Here is a 15,171-nt window from a genome sequence, read left to right as displayed (position 1 = left end):
GGACGAAGCACGTCAATAATAGTTTGACCGCGCGTTCTTTCTATAAGGAGACTTCGCCTTGATTGGTGTTGTCTTCTGAGATCCCGCCGCAGGATCCAGCTGGATCGAGGAAATTCCCGAACCCGGGCCAAAGTCGTCAAAGTCCTGGCTAAGGACCTCCTCGAATCCTTTTGGCGACAAGTCATCGGTGCCTGGTGTGGGATCTTTCTCAGAATCCTCACACTGTGAAGATCGAGTGTCGTCAAATACACTGTCTTCAGAGACTGAGTCGTCTGTAGACTCTTGGACTCTGGCTGCCGTTGAGCCAGCCATTGGAGTCTTGATCTCTTTTATCCAACTAGGTATAGTCTGCCGCGAAATGCGAGGCTTGTCCATTGACTTCTGCACGTAATCGAATTCTTTGTCGTTGAACTGGTCATCCAACTGTGAGTGCTGCCAGTTTCGTAAATCAGTAATTGTTTCTTCCTCCCATTCATCTTGACTCTCCGCCGCTGGTTTGTCCTCGACATGTTCCAGTGCCACGTCCGGTTTCTGAGACCTCTGCCTTCGGACACTTGGAGATATTTCGTGCACTGGAGAGCTTGGAGCGGACGAACTGGAAATACTGGGAGTTTCTATCAGCCCTTTTCCATCACTCTTTCTCGTTTCGAACAATCCCCGTTTCTTTCCTCCAGGCGTTTTTGGCGTAGCCGACCCCCTCTCAACACCCCGTATCGTAGACACTGAATTCACAGTCGAAGATTGTGGCGTTCCCTCCAGTAGCGGGTCATCCGAATCACTGCTGTCGTCTTGGACCCGCGCAAAGTCCCAGTCCCTCATACTCGGTGGCTTCAATGGCTTCATCTTCCCCGTTACGGACAATTTCTTCTTTGGAATTGGAGTTATATCGTTCTTCCGCGGACGACCCCGCCTGCGGACGGACCATATCGAGCCAACCTTCTTTCCCAGAGGCGACGCAGAGCGCACTTGCGCAATCTCCGGACCCGATGCTGCTGCATATTGCCGTCGCGGCTGTGGTGTGTAAAACTTTGCCTCATCAATCTCGGGGACCTGCCAGAGGGGGTCGACTGGCTTATCGGACAGAGTCGTACTTTGTTGTCGCGTCGGCGGGAAATGTAGGTGCGGAAAGTCTGGAACCTCCCCGCTAGGTGAACCCTCGCGACTCTCCTCCTCCCTATCCGATGTCGACGTCAGGTTATTCCCCTCATCCTTTCCCAGTAATGCGTCCCCAGATGTTATTGCCTGCAATTCATCTTCCGGCGAATCCCCCAGATCCTCCGTGTCGCCTTCACCCTGCATCCCCATAAGATGGCCCTTATTCACCACGATCTCCCCCGTGCGGAGATCAATCTCATCGCCGACGTCGCTGAAGTCTCGGCCATATTTCTCGAAGATGCTCTCGAAGACAGACTTGAGGCGCAGGTCGTTGCGCGCGCGGGCGGCTTGGAGGTCAAAGTCATCGTAGATTGGAGGAGCGAATGTGTCGATGGAGGAGAGACGGGGTTTCTTGCTGGGCCGTTCCATTATGGCCCGTTGTTGAAAAAGAGAGACCTTCTGGTGGTCATTGAGGATCGTCACATGCTTGATTTGATGTTTGGGGTTGTCTGGCCAACTGCGGTGGGACGATACGAAAATTACCTACAAAAACTAAACTTTCATGAAAATTTCAAATCTTCTTAAAATCATGCCTATCCTCGTTACGGCGTTACCCCAGGCTCAGAGCTCGTCATCGTTATCAAGAGCCCGTATGATCGCATCTATTTATTCTCCCGTAATGCGCTTATAGAAGAAAATGTACTGTCAGAAATGTCGCGCGCCGCTACAGCTGGACAGCTCGCTAGAATCGCTGAATCCAGCGGCTTTTGACCTGCTTGTTGGTACGCTGCTGGCATCACACGCGCCCTACTATCCATAGCTGACTGCGATCAGGTTCAACTGGCAAGACTCTGCCGGAGCGCTCCCTCTCTCAACGTCAACCATATCCGTCAGAACGCCGCGATTTGTATGACAGAGCATCGCGCCATGCCTCATCGCCTGTCTATCGCCGGACGATCCCTTCACCGCGTCATGGTGCGAATGCGCCTGCGCCGCCGAAGCTGCCAAAGGGGGATAGCAGTGGAGGAATGTCGTTTGTTATGCTTACAGAGTCCCAACTGCCCCCGCCACCGCCGGTTGGCGCGGTGAATGGAGATGGGACGGCTCATACAGCTGGGGACGGTCATCAGGAACAGTCGTTCTCGGACCAGGTCGAGAGAGCTGCGCGTCTTTTTGAAATTATTTCTGCGCGGTCGGATGTTGACCATCCCATCTGCACCGAGTGCACGGAAATGTTGATCGATGGGTTACAGAAGAAGCTGGTGGCCGCGACGAAGGAGAGAGATGCGTATATTTCGTTCCTCAAAACACTTAACGCTTCGGTGCCGTCTGCCGAGGAGGTGGAGGCGGCCGAGACGAAACTAAAAGCCACGCTTGAGGAAGAAGAGGCTGCGTACAAGGAGCTCCTAGAGCTGGAAAAGGAGAAAGCGGCTGTGGATCAGGAAATTGCGGCGCTGGAAGAGGAGGCGCGACAGCTCGATCTCGAGGAGGAGGCGTTCTGGCGCGAGCGGAATGCGTTCGCCCTAACCCTCGCCGAATTCCAGAATGAGAGAGACGCGCTCAATATGCGCTACGATCACGACGCCCGCCAGCTAGAGCGTCTCCAGCGGACCAACGTTTACAACGATACCTTTTGCATTGGACACGACGGGTACTTCGGCACGATTAACGGCCTGCGACTCGGCCGGCTGGCCAATCCGTCCGTGGATTGGGCTGAGATCAACGCGGCATGGGGCCAAACCGCACTGCTACTACAGACGATCGCAGATAAGCTCGGCTTTCAGTTCAGAGGCTACCGCCTAAAACCGATGGGCTCGACGTCGCGGATCGAAAAACTCGAATACCAATCCACCGGCAACCAACAGTCCGACCAACATTCCAACGTCGTTGCAAAGGTGACCACCCTCGACCTCTTCTCATCCGGTGACCTCCCACTCAACATCCCCTGGCTCCATCGACGCTTCGACGCCGGCATGGTCGCCTTTCTCGAATGCCTGCGACAGCTCGGCGAATTCGTCGAGCAAACACCCGCGCCAATCGTCTCTCGGCGTGGTGGGCAACAAACGGGCCTCACCACATCCGGCCTCAAGCTGCCGTATGAGATCAAGCGCGACAAGATCGGCGACGCCAGCATCAAGCTTGGTTTCAACCAGAACGACGAGACCTGGACCCGCGCATGCAAGTATACATTGACCTGCTGCAAGTTTCTGCTGGCGCATGCGAGCAATATCACCGCGGGTGCGAGTAATTCGGCAGCTGTTGCGGCCGCGGCGGTGTCGGCGGCGAGGGATCAGGGGCAGGAATCGAAATGAGCCTTTGTTCGGGGGTTTTTTTTGTAGCACTCCCTATACCCTCGAAGAGGTTCCGGCCGATGTTCGTTTGGTGCGAGCCCAAAACCAGGAGCAAACAGTCTGGCGTGTCGTCGCAATCTTGAGCGGGATATCGGTTTACCTTGACGGCATAACCAATGCATTGGGCCATAAACTGCACCAACGAGACCTCGCAAGCTACCAGCGTAGCGCTCCAGCATTTAGTTGCTGCGACAATGCTGCGACTTAACCCCGCGGCTACGGCCACAAGCCATATTCAGGACGGAGGCGAACATAGACGCTCTCCCACATCTTGCTCGACCATGTGCTTGTAGTCGGGATTATCGCCCACTATAAATTACAATCATTAAATCTAACTAGATTCCTGTTTTATCTTCTCTCTATCATCTTCCACCAGCTCCCCCCGTTCGTTTTGCTCTTCCTGGCAAGAAGGCTTCTTCACCCTCCGGACCCCAATCCCTCCCCTCCAACCAATCCACCTCTTCTCACTCTCATACGGCCCCCTCAGCGCTAATAGAACAATCGCCGCCGCTGTAAACCCCAGATTACAACTCCCGGAGAGCACCCACCCACCCCTTGCATATAGGCGATTCCCCACCGCCGTCCCCATCAACTGTCCCGCAAACGCCGCCAGCATATAGACGGTATTCACGCGACTACTTGCCTTGGGTACCGCGCCATAGATGGCCGCCCGGTTTGCGATCTGCGTGACCTGCAGCCCAAAATCGAACAGGAGGGCCTGGACAATAGGCCCTGCAACGGAGCGGGTCCCGACGAACGTGCCCACTGCAATGCCCACCATGTTAAGCACAGCGCCGACCAGGACGGACAAGTGGGTGTGGAATCGGTCGATAAAAACCCGTGCAAACGGTGGGCCGAAGATCATTGGCCCTAACCCTGCCAGCGCAAATAACCCGATGATGATGGTTGAATAGTTGTACGGGTCTCCGGAGAGGAGGAAGGTTAATGTCGTCCAAAACGATGTAAAGGTCGCGGAGAAAAAGAATTGCATCAGACACGACTGCACCAGCACCGGCTCCGTGACAGCCAGCCGCGCCATCGTCCAGAGAATATCTGGATAGGTCAAGTCGCTGTTCGTCGCCGGGTAATCCGGCATCCAGAGCCAGAGCAGCGCAAGAATCGCATACTGCAGCGCCAGCGACATCCAATACACATTCCTCCAGGAAGAAGTATACGCCGCAATGATTCCGGAAAGCAGCCGCGCAATGAGCAGACCCAGCAAAAGGCCCGAGACCACGATAGACAGTGCCGTAGCCCGGCGATTTGGTTTGGCAAGATCTCCAACAAGTGGAAGCATGATTTGCTACCCGCCTTTAGTACTTTCCTCTCAGCTCATGGGGAATGGGGGAACAGACAGGAGTAACTGTCGTCACACTCATCAAAAAAGTCACCGCAACAAACACCTCATACCGCTTCGTGATACATACCCCCAGCGACACCGTCGCCGTGAAGAGCATCAACGAAAGCACAAACGGCCGTCGCCGAACGAGATCGCCCATCGGGCAGAGGAAAAGGATCCCACCAGCATAACCCGCCTGCGCGGCGGTGGGAATGATGGCAGCGCGTTCTTGAGAGACATTGAATTCTTGCGCGAGGAGGTCGAGCAGGGGATGGGAGTAGTAGAGATTAGCAACCTGATGAAACCTCCGCTTTAGGCCTGTTAACAATGGGGTGTTGGGGGAAAGCGTACAGTAAATGTGCACGCAGCACCAAAAAGAAGATTCAATGGCAGAGTCAATACCCGTGGGTTGTCGGGATCGTAGCGACAGGATGGAGGGGTCCAGGTGATGAAGTCCCATGTTGCTGTTGCTATGCTCTTTATCTGTGTCTTGGTTGTGCGTTTAGTTTCTCGAGTCTCATTTTCTTGATAGGTACTCGGTGGTGGTGGTGTAGATTGTTGCATCGGTCCGATTCGCCTCCTCTCTATCAATTAAGTACTGTTTATCAAAACGAGAAACAAGATCAGATCATGTCAATTCACGGAAAATATTCACTTCATCTATCTCATCTCATTCCGAAAACTCGTGATGGATCATCGTCATTTCGTCCCACTGCTACTCTTACACTCCGCGGTTTTTGCCGCGTTCGTCGTAGTCGGCCTATCGGCTCGGTGTCCGAGATCCATTAATAATTACCCGACTGGGCAGTCTAGAACTGTCAGATAAGCTGCCGAAATGTCAAAATGTCGAAATGTCAAAATGTTTGATTCATCACATGCAGGACCTAGAACATGATAACACGCTGAACGACATTGCAACCTTCCTATGCTGTACACGCTAACCCATAACCAAGTCCCACTAAAAAGAAAAAGGGAAAAAAAAGAGAAAGAACATCACGGAATAAAAGTGCCTTTTTGGAAGCTCTCGGGAGAGATATCGCCCATCTTCGACGAAACCTCCGGCTTGGAGGAATTAGACGACAAAGTTTGTGCCCGCGTCGTCTCGCTGCTCTTGGTCATGCTGGCAGTGCGGCTGCTGGAGGTGGATCCAGACGTGATGGCCGCCTGGGCCGGTCGCCGCTGGATGGTTTCAAGGTACGGGCTCGGCAAGTAGCCGACCCGACCGTCGCGCGCACGGCAGCGCCACCACTCGGACGGGTTGCCCATGGGATCGGACTTGCTGAGGACGGCAACAATGTCGCCGCGCTTCACGGCGAGGTCGATGCCCGCGGTGTTTTGCGCATCGGGGCTGTAGTCGTAGAGTACGCGGCAGAAGTCGAGCTTGGATGGATCCAACGGGACATTTTGCGGGTCGCCGTTGGCAGTCATGGCAAGCTGCTGACGACGCGCTTCTTCCTCTTGAGATCGCGCCAGCGATCGGATGAGCTTGCCCATGAGATACGGTAGGCCAAAGACGGCAATCAGGAACATGACAAACGGTTTCCTTGACGGCCGAGGAGCCCCCGAATTGGCATCCGGAGCCGCACCAGAGCGGCCATTCAAAAAGGCGGAGAACGCAGACGGCGTCAAAGACGTCGCATCCGCCGGCAACGGGCGGCCCGTGATCTTGGCAATCAATGTCTTGAACCATCGAATCATCGTGAAGATGCCCAAGACAGAGCCAAGTGTATTTCGCAAGTTGCCGAATTGCTCAGCCACCGATACCATCGCTGCGGAGGTCAGCCGAATTCAATAACAACAAAATACGGCCGATATACATACCAAAGAATGAACTATGCGTCGCCATGTACGTGCTCTCGAGCATCTGCGCCAACCCGCCAAAGGCCCCGACAATGCTTTCAATCATCTGAAACGTCGCCGCCGTACTTTGGCTGAACGCGTTCGTCAAACTGTTGGGATCATTTGGATCCCCGCCGGGCAGCCCGGGATACATGCCGCCCATGCCGCCGTACATTCCGCCATAGCCTCCATAGCCATAGCCGCCGTACATGGACCCGAATCTCGAGTAAGGCGACGCATACCCGCCATAAGTGCTGTACGGCGTCGTGCCGAACCGATTAGTGCCATATGGCGAGTATGTTGACGCGGTCCGATTGACGACCGAGTTTAGACTGCTCGGGCGCGCCGGCAAATCTGGAGCCGACGAGCTGGAGCCAGCAGTCGACCCATTCGTCGCAGTGTTTGTCGTGGTCGGCGATGTTGTACTCGAAGTCGTCGCACTGGGAGCGGATGACAGAGCCGAGGCTGGAGAAGCTTAAGTCAACAATGTTGCTCGGGTAGCGCGCTGTAGGGAAAAAAGAAAACTCACCTGTTGATGTCGCCCCAGCGCCTGCGCGCTCCCACGGCTTGGGGGGCGATACGGACGCCATCGGGTTGATAACTAGCAATGACCCAGCATCGAGGCGGCGTCTACTAGGGAGGTTCGTCGCGGGCGTAGATGGCCAAAAAATCTGGGGAGGAAACGGATCGCCACGGGCGGAAGAATCGTGAGGAGACCAAGCCGAAGCCTTGGCGAGTGGCGAGTGGGGAAGCCGAGGTCTCTCCAACTCCGATAACCGTATAACTCGGTAATCTGGTTATAAATTTTGTAACTTTCACATGCAAAATTCATGCCCTTATAAGGACAGCCGACAGGATATGGAACTGGAATCTGTCGTCTTTGCCGAACTCCTAGGTCATTGCCCCTGAACATTGACCGCTACGGTTTCTAGCACGATGCTCTACGCCGAAGGCATCCTCGTTCCAGACACTGAGTCAAGAGGTAAGTGGCATTCCTGTATATCTATTCCGGCAGACATATGGACAGAGTAACTATGCACATAAACATGACATCCCCAACTCCATCAACGCCGCCCATGCAATAACAAAAATAAAGCACATGTTGTATATTACAGCTCGTCGTGACGGTTCGGGAACTGGATCCGCCATGAACGAGGAGGCACTGGCAGGCCTAGCCAGTAATTCCACAGCCGATTAATTTCCAGGATAGAGATCTCCCAGCTACAGAGTCGAGTTAGCTGAGATCGAAGAAAACTGAAAAGGCAACACTTACAAGGCCTTAGGAATGGACATCCATTTTCGCAGGACCCAAAAGTAGGTCCGCCAAAAGATCCGCCATTCCGTCATAAACATAGCAATGATGCCCTCGTCCGAGTTTTCGTCCTCCCTACGTTCCCAAGGCAGATGCTCATCTTCGTATCCAAAGTCCTCGTCATCATCTTCAATGTAAAAGTTGGAGCCGCCGTCTTTGTAGTAGCGAACGACCTTTTGCTGACCAGCGGCCTGCACGGGAAGCGGGGACGAAAGTGCTGGGTGAATGACAACGCGATCTTCATGTCCAGACTCGACAGCCTGTCGGAAGCTACGGACCGCGGCGATACTGTTGGAAATGCGTGCATACGTGTTGATAAGTGCGACCAGCTCGGTGCGGCGCAGCGGAGGATTCTCTCCATCCTTGTTCTCGTCGAATTCGAATAGAACCTTCAGGGCCGTCCCGTAACCGTTCACTTGGAGCTTCCCCCAGAGCCGACACTTGTCGCATCCAACGCAGTCCATCAGACGGCTTACATTACGGAACCGATTCCGGAAATCCTCCTTAAGTCCCGCTGCGCCGGCATCCTGGAACATGACAGCTTCGTCAAAGATTTGAGGTCGGCTATTCAGTGCGTCTGTCAGTTCCATAACCTTGGCTTTGGTGTCATGGTCCTGCTCTGGATCGAAGGAGCAAAAGGTATAGTCGCGGAGATGCTTTTGTAGCTTTGCGACCGCACGGGACACAATGGCATAGTTGAAATAGAGGTTCGAGATGCGCTCCGGATGGTTGTGCAGGCGATCTTTGTAGCACTGCACATTCGGGCCCCATTCGCCCGTTGTTTGGTTGAGATACTCCCAGCAGAGATGCGTTGAAATGGATGCATGCATCCCGCTGATTACACGATGAAAGGCGCGCTTCTCCAGACACTCATCATCGAACGCAGGAAGCTGCTGACGCTCCTTCTGAAATACATTCCGAATGTCATGGGCCGCCTGCGCTTGCGATTCCAATAGCGGACTGGACAAGTATCGCGATTGCGACTCTGGTTGCGGTTTCACAAAGCAGTTCTCTCGGTAGATGGCATCCCAGACCTGATGCGCTCCGGGCCCAGCATAACCCGTAAACCGCTCGGGGTTGTCCAATAGACTGACATAGTCCCCTTTGCCCGTCGCACCTTCGTCCTCCGGAACACAGTAGTCCCGCTCGTCACACTCGTCGTCATATTCCACTACGCAGCTCTCGCCGACATCTTCCCCGAGCCCTCCCTGTAGCGGCTTCGATTGTGGTCGTTCTTGCTGCTCCTTGCGTCCAGGATGTCCGGCCTTGGGCCCCTCGAGCTTGCTCAGTTCCTCAACGCGCCAAACAGGTGGCAGGTCCTCTTCCGAATCGATCGTGTTCACGGAACAGGCAATATTGCCACACATGCCCTCATCGTCGGACCAAAAGGGGCATGCCTTGTTGAAGAGGTTCAACCGATAGTACGAAAAGAAGTCGGTCTCCCGCGTAAGAGACGTGAGCAAAGGGTGAATCTGATCATTCAAAGCATCGATCGTGGCGTAGGAAGCGCAGGTGTCGGAAACGGTTGCTTTCGGGTCAATCTGTTCAAATGTCAAGTTAGATGCTGCACATCTGAGTTTACGCGACTTAAACGACCAAACATACCGCGCAAGCATTCAGAGCATAAGGCGATTGTTCTTCGGCTGCGACATAAGGTAAGACGAACGATGTTACTCCTGCCAGGGTAAAGACCCTGGACAAGAACCGCATTTTGAAAGAAGAAACGAGTGTATTGAATGGTTTATCAAAAAAGAAGTTTTAAATGTCAAAAGGAGAGACGTCTAATATGCCATGTCATCAACAACCAAGCCCGCTGAAGGGCTTCTATTTCTCACTCTCGAAGTGGCCATTTGTCATCGTCGGCGATCTTCTTCACTCATCTTGATACCGTGGTCTGATCGCTCTGATTCGATCGAGTCGATTATGTAATAACCTAATTTCAATGACTTTAACTTGTAATGGAAGTTAGGAGCATACTAGTATTTCATACCCTAACAGGTAGTTATTATGTCAAAGTGTCCTCTTCATTGTTAACTCGGACGTTGGACGTTCCGGATCAAGCCATCTACAGAGTATGTATTCACAGTCGCTCACCTCCTTCGAGGTCATGGCCGGCCTTCATCTCGGCAATTCTCTCATCCTTACTGCCTGCAAGATCCCTGCTTGCCTGCTGCCCAATATAATCATCATCCAACATAGCATCAAACCCAAGGGTTTTTGCAATAAAATCAAACACCATCTTTTCCACTTGCACCGCATTATTCGTGAGTCCATGATCATCTCCCTCAAATATCTTCAATTCCCTCTTCCCCGGGCCGGCCCCATACGCATCGTAGAGTATCTCCGCACATGATGGTGACAAACATGTATCCTCTGATCCATGCATTAGCAGAACGGGCCTCGGCCTCAGCCTCCGGATCCCATCGGTCTTCGCTGTCTGCGACGCAATTGTCGCAACGCCCATGACCCGCTCCGGGTCAGTGGCGGCGACGGTGAAGCAGGGGCTACCGCCAAAGGACCACCCAACCAACACCACGCGGGTGGTCGTATATTGCGAGGATAGGTAATCAATGCAGGCTCTGACGTCGGCCGTGCAGTAGTCTGTCTGCGCGGGCTTTCGGTAGTTGAGACGGATCGAGGGCACGGATAGGGTTAGGGCGAGCTTGTCGGCTAGTGATGGATAGATCCCTAAATCCCGAGTTTAGATTACGTTTTATTTTGCATTATCTCTTCCATCATTCCGGGGGAAAAAGAAATGTACCGGCTGGACCACTTACTCCTCCTCCCGCGCCGCTAACCATAATCACCCCGGCCTGATTCGCCTGCTTAGCATTGTAGCTGCGCGGCTCATGAAGGATGGCCGGCGCCTCATGATCTAGCGGATCTAACACCTTGATCCGGATCCGTCGGGCCACCGATGGTTTGACAGCAGCCTTGTCCACCCCCGGCGGATGTATCGGGCCGGCTGTATCCAATTTCATGTGCTCGGCTGCTGCAGCCATTGCAGGGATGTGCCTGCTAACTAACGGCGAGAAGATTGATTGTACGATGTTCCTTAACATAAGCTGATCCGATAGCTACCCGAGACTTTGAGTAGGGCTCATTTTTCCAAATTTTTGCATGCATTTTGGGGCGTCGGTTGTGATCTCACACTGACGGGATGGGTACCATGAAGCGTGGCGAATGCACTCAGTGGCTATCAAGCGACATGGCAACAAGCATAGGGTTCCCGGTACAATATTCCCATATCTCTCCAGATTAGACAGGCCATTTTTGCAGCGAAGCACACCCAGACTTATATGGGAGTCTTGGAGATTCATCAAGGAAAGCCAAATGCGGAGCCTACGGGTAAATCGGTATCATCGTCACTCTGCCAGGATTGTCAGAGACTGAGAGAACTGAAGTCTCTGAAGATTGGACTCCCAGTTTCCATCACCAAACCGTCTGATGATCGTACTACCCTCCAGTGGCCAATTGCGCCTCGTCCACTTCAATGGCTCTACGGGTGCCTTGTAGGGTGCAACTGAGCGCTGCCCGAGTGATGCGAATTAGAGTTCAATAGATCCTACCGAACGCAACCTCTCTGCTTCCTGAGCGTTTACTTGGCGATTTCTTATGAGGACATGATGCAAAAAAAGACCGGAAATTAGGGTTACCTGAGTCAGGATTGATTACTGCAGACGGAACAAACGCGCCAATCCAAACAACGTGCCATGCGTAACATGAGCACGGAGCGGCTTTTCCCGGAATTTACGCCAAGACTTACCGTTACCTGGCAGAATACGAGTATACTAGATCATATCTGGTAAGCGGCCCCTTTCGGAATTCGACGGGCTGTGACCGGCTGACAGCTGCCCCTCGGCGTCAGGAGATCGAATACGGGGTGGTTATTCCCGAAGTATCCCCGAACCCGGGCACAACTCGGCCGTGACTCGGCCTCATCATCTGCAAGGCGATCGGCTGAAGTCGTGAAGGTTGATCTTCAAAATACGATCTAGTTTTTCCTTTCCTGCAGGCTGCCCGGTTGGCGATCTTTCGGAAAACTGGTTGCTGTCATTGTTCCGTCGCCGCGGTGATGGCGTCGGTTGCGTCCCCGTTGATTCATGCATCTCCGGCGACCATGAGTTCAAAACGCAAGGCTCGAACCCCAAAGTCTTGCTATCCGTGCTACAGGCGGAAAGTTAAATGCGACCGGACGACTCCATGCTCATTGTGCGTAAAGCGTGGACATGCACATCTTTGTACATACGTCCATCCGCGCAAGGACGCTCCGACTTCGCCGACACGAGTCGATCGTGATGACGGGAGAATATGCAAGCCAGGCGGGGGTTGCCACAAGCATTCGACGGTTACTGAGTCTCCCGCGCCAATATCCAGGACAGCCGACGCGGTCGTTGTCGACTCGAAAGCATGGAAAAGCATTAATGAGAAGCTGGTCGGTTTGAGCAACACTATCGCTTCCCTCCGGTCGCAACTCGACTCGGCACCCACGAAACCGGTGGCTCCGCCCACGCCCGATTCGGATAGTCAAGGCGATGAGCGACTCAGGAGCGAAGAGGGAGTTCATATGCGAAATGGGCCCGAAGGATCGTCAATTCATTTTGGATCGAGCTCTGTGCTGGCTTTCCTGCTGGATCGACGACCCAGCCCCGTCGGAACGGTCTTTCAGAAGGAAAATATCCTGCCTCAGCTGGCGTTGGAAAATCAGACGGCCACATATCCGTTTCTCGACCTGTGGTCTCCGGACATCACAAGCTCTGGAAATGGAGCAATCTGTGCAGCCTTGCCGGACGACCGTCAATGCCGACGGTAGGTCGCCATCGGAATATGTGTGGTCTGGACGATGCTGATAGTCCTCGTAGATTTTTGCGCTGCTATCGTGATGTTCGATGGATTCTGTACCCCGTGTTGTCCGATGTCGATTCTTTCGAACAGAACGTTGAGACCCTTCTCCGTAATCGAGCTGCAGAGGCCGCAGGGGGCAGAAGTTCTGCCGGGTCTGCAGAGCCCTTTGGGTTCGGGTGTGCATTCATCGGCCTTTTATTTGCAGTTCTTGCCTCCGGTTGCCAGCTGTCTGAGGTCCCGAAAAAGGAACGGACGTTCCAGTGCCAGGTGTATGGTAAGCTCAGCTGGACTACTATCAGGTGCCGAGGTTGCCATGTTGACGCGACGCTAGTTTGCTGTGCCTACCAATGCCTTCGAAATTGTAACTTTCTTTCCCGGCCGACGCCGGAGGCCATTCAGACGCTATTAATTCTGGGCGACGTGCTTTCGTATGACATGAATCCGGGCATCTCCTATGTCATATTTGGTGAGTGTGATGAAAACTTGGCGGTGGAAACTAGCTAACAGGCGTGCAGGTCTCGCGCAACGAATGGCGCTCACGCTTGGCTTGCATATCCAGTCCATCTTTTTCAGCGACGAAGACTTGCGTTTGAGACAGAGGTTATGGTGAGAATCTCCAATATATGCCCCATTTGAGTTTAGTCGATCATAAACTGACAGGTCTGTAGGTGGTTGATGGCGTGGCAAGACAGTCACTTCGCCCTTTCGTACGATCGGCCGGTGGAGACTTTGGCCCCAAGCCCGCCAATCCCCCAGTCCAAGGAGTCCCGTCCGGGGATGCGAAATTATTTCGAGACGATGTGTCGAGTAATTTCACTGACTCTTCAGCTGCTGCGTGAGGAGATCCTTTCCCCGGACCAGCATATCCACGGCCATACCATCCCTGCCTACAAGACCGAATTGGAGCATATCCTTGCCGATGCAGAGCCGTATTTGCGGAAAGAAGAGTATTGTTTCAATATTACACAACACATTGAGAGGCTGACTCTCAAACTGCGATCGTCATATCTTGTTTCTGAGATCTGCCGGCGATCACTCAAGCAATCGCACGAGGGCAAGAAAACGAATGCACTATGCGGTGAATGCATCGAAAGCCTAATCAGCACTATTGAGGCGTACGTTCAGCTGCACGAAATCATTCCCCACGGGTCCCGATCGTGGATTCACCTGCACAGCGCCATCAGTGCAGCGTTTCTGCTGGCTGTAGACGAGGGTGCGCAGTCGGACCCAGCTGCATGGGATATTCTGGAGAAGTTGGAGGCTACTCTGACGGATCTCACGACCGCTGACGCCCATGATCTCTATGCTGATACCCCGCCAAATGTCTTGGAGACAGACAAGTCCGTTTTCTTTCAGTCGAATCCTACGACTACCACCTCGCCTCCATTCTCCAGTCCGTCGTATCTCTTGTCGGATTTCCCTTCGCTTGCGGTGGAACTCGCCATTCATGACCCGATGCAGACGCCGATCAAGTCAGACAAGGATGGTGGATTCCTGGTCAGCACACGGGACAGCCTTCGCAAGATCAATACTGAGTTCCGTGCGCTCAAGGAGAAGTTTAAACAAGAGGGTCGGGCACGGGCAGCTGATCTAAAACGGCCATGCTGCACGAATCGGTGCAATTGCTGAACGAGCATGTTGCGACCCACAAATTACCAGAACCAACACTGATGCTTTTTTTAAAAAAAGTTGTACGCCTGCTGCCTCCCTAGTTGATCCATGCATGGGCGAAAGAGGTTACTTCGACCTGTCGGAGGCCTCACATCTTCCCCGCAACGACCGGAACTCCCCCGCAGGAGGACTGCAGCCGTCCCGTTAGGACTTCGACACCGCGGTGTACATCTACGGTTGGAGGTCCGGTGATGAGCCGGTGCACTGAGGAGCGTCCTCCGTGCGAGACGACAACCGCTAAATCCCGTTTTAACAGGAACCGAGAATGGCAGGTCCAAGAATGTTCCAGAATCGCTCGTGCACTGGCTGTAATGAGCATAGTTGGAATGAACTTTGCGACATGGTTCCTCATTCGATCATTTCAGAGCATTTGCCTAATTCTAATCAGTAAATTCGTTCCTGAGTTCATGTGCATTTTCCTACGTAGTCATTGGACTCTAGACTCTGCCATTCAACGATTGTACTTCGAATCACGGTCAATGGAAGAGCACTGTGTAGAGAATTAGGGGGAAGATTAGAGGACCTTGCAATGGAGTGAGATGGAAAGGGGAAGCAGAGATGGAACAGATTTGGAAATCGGCCAGGCCCTGCTCTTTCCGTGAACTACACAATATCAGGAGAAACCCTAATCCCCGTAGATTTCCCGGCAGGAGTCTACACGTCGATCACAGGCAGTCATGACGTCAATTGCTGTCTGTTCAGAATGTCCCAGGGCAGAA

General features: G+C 53.3%; 8 protein-coding genes across 8 annotated transcripts; 2 read left to right on the top strand and 6 right to left on the bottom strand.

Annotated features, from left to right (window-relative positions):
- Window positions 1-12: 12 nt before the first annotated feature.
- VTN49DRAFT_6046 (uncharacterized protein) lies at window positions 13-1,524 on the bottom strand (the record flags this gene model as incomplete). The annotated part of the gene is made up of 1 exon (XM_069414171.1): window positions 13-1,524. One exon carries the CDS (start codon window positions 1,522-1,524, stop codon window positions 13-15), a length of 1,512 nt encoding a protein of 503 aa, XP_069265444.1.
- A 268-nt stretch (window positions 1,525-1,792) lies between these two features.
- Window positions 1,793-3,407, top strand: VTN49DRAFT_6045 (uncharacterized protein; the record flags this gene model as incomplete). The annotated part of the gene is made up of 2 exons (XM_069414170.1): window positions 1,793-1,877; window positions 1,930-3,407. The coding sequence occupies 2 exons, from the start codon at window positions 1,793-1,795 to the stop codon at window positions 3,405-3,407; spliced, it is 1,563 nt and encodes a 520-aa protein (XP_069265443.1).
- Window positions 3,408-3,777: 370 nt separating this feature from the next.
- VTN49DRAFT_6044 (uncharacterized protein) lies at window positions 3,778-5,349 on the bottom strand (the record flags this gene model as incomplete). Its single annotated transcript, XM_069414169.1, has 3 exons — window positions 3,778-4,749; window positions 4,802-5,080; window positions 5,137-5,349. 3 exons carry the CDS (start codon window positions 5,347-5,349, stop codon window positions 3,778-3,780), a joined length of 1,464 nt encoding a protein of 487 aa, XP_069265442.1.
- Window positions 5,350-5,778: 429 nt separating this feature from the next.
- VTN49DRAFT_6043 (uncharacterized protein) lies at window positions 5,779-7,214 on the bottom strand (the record flags this gene model as incomplete). The annotated part of the gene is made up of 3 exons (XM_069414168.1): window positions 5,779-6,554; window positions 6,607-7,089; window positions 7,154-7,214. 3 exons carry the CDS (start codon window positions 7,212-7,214, stop codon window positions 5,779-5,781), a joined length of 1,320 nt encoding a protein of 439 aa, XP_069265441.1.
- A 519-nt stretch (window positions 7,215-7,733) lies between these two features.
- On the bottom strand, window positions 7,734-9,646 carry VTN49DRAFT_6042 (uncharacterized protein; the record flags this gene model as incomplete). Its single annotated transcript, XM_069414167.1, has 3 exons — window positions 7,734-7,845; window positions 7,898-9,477; window positions 9,542-9,646. 3 exons carry the CDS (start codon window positions 9,644-9,646, stop codon window positions 7,734-7,736), a joined length of 1,797 nt encoding a protein of 598 aa, XP_069265440.1.
- A 370-nt stretch (window positions 9,647-10,016) lies between these two features.
- VTN49DRAFT_6041 (uncharacterized protein) lies at window positions 10,017-10,938 on the bottom strand (the record flags this gene model as incomplete). The annotated part of the gene is made up of 2 exons (XM_069414166.1): window positions 10,017-10,624; window positions 10,698-10,938. The coding sequence occupies 2 exons, from the start codon at window positions 10,936-10,938 to the stop codon at window positions 10,017-10,019; spliced, it is 849 nt and encodes a 282-aa protein (XP_069265439.1).
- Window positions 10,939-12,011: 1,073 nt separating this feature from the next.
- On the top strand, window positions 12,012-14,410 carry VTN49DRAFT_6040 (uncharacterized protein; the record flags this gene model as incomplete). The annotated part of the gene is made up of 5 exons (XM_069414165.1): window positions 12,012-12,745; window positions 12,799-13,055; window positions 13,113-13,247; window positions 13,297-13,387; window positions 13,450-14,410. The coding sequence occupies 5 exons, from the start codon at window positions 12,012-12,014 to the stop codon at window positions 14,408-14,410; spliced, it is 2,178 nt and encodes a 725-aa protein (XP_069265438.1).
- A 130-nt stretch (window positions 14,411-14,540) lies between these two features.
- Window positions 14,541-14,771, bottom strand: VTN49DRAFT_6039 (uncharacterized protein; the record flags this gene model as incomplete). Its single annotated transcript, XM_069414163.1, has 1 exon — window positions 14,541-14,771. The coding sequence occupies one exon, from the start codon at window positions 14,769-14,771 to the stop codon at window positions 14,541-14,543; it is 231 nt and encodes a 76-aa protein (XP_069265437.1).
- Between the last annotated feature and the right edge of the window lie 400 nt (window positions 14,772-15,171).

This window comes from Thermomyces lanuginosus (assembly GCF_041956635.1).
Source record: "Thermomyces lanuginosus strain ATCC 200065 unplaced genomic scaffold VTN49scaffold_40, whole genome shotgun sequence".
NCBI classification, from domain to species: Eukaryota; Fungi; Ascomycota; class Eurotiomycetes; order Eurotiales; family Trichocomaceae; genus Thermomyces; species Thermomyces lanuginosus.
This window is presented reverse-complemented; position numbering and strand designations above follow the sequence as displayed.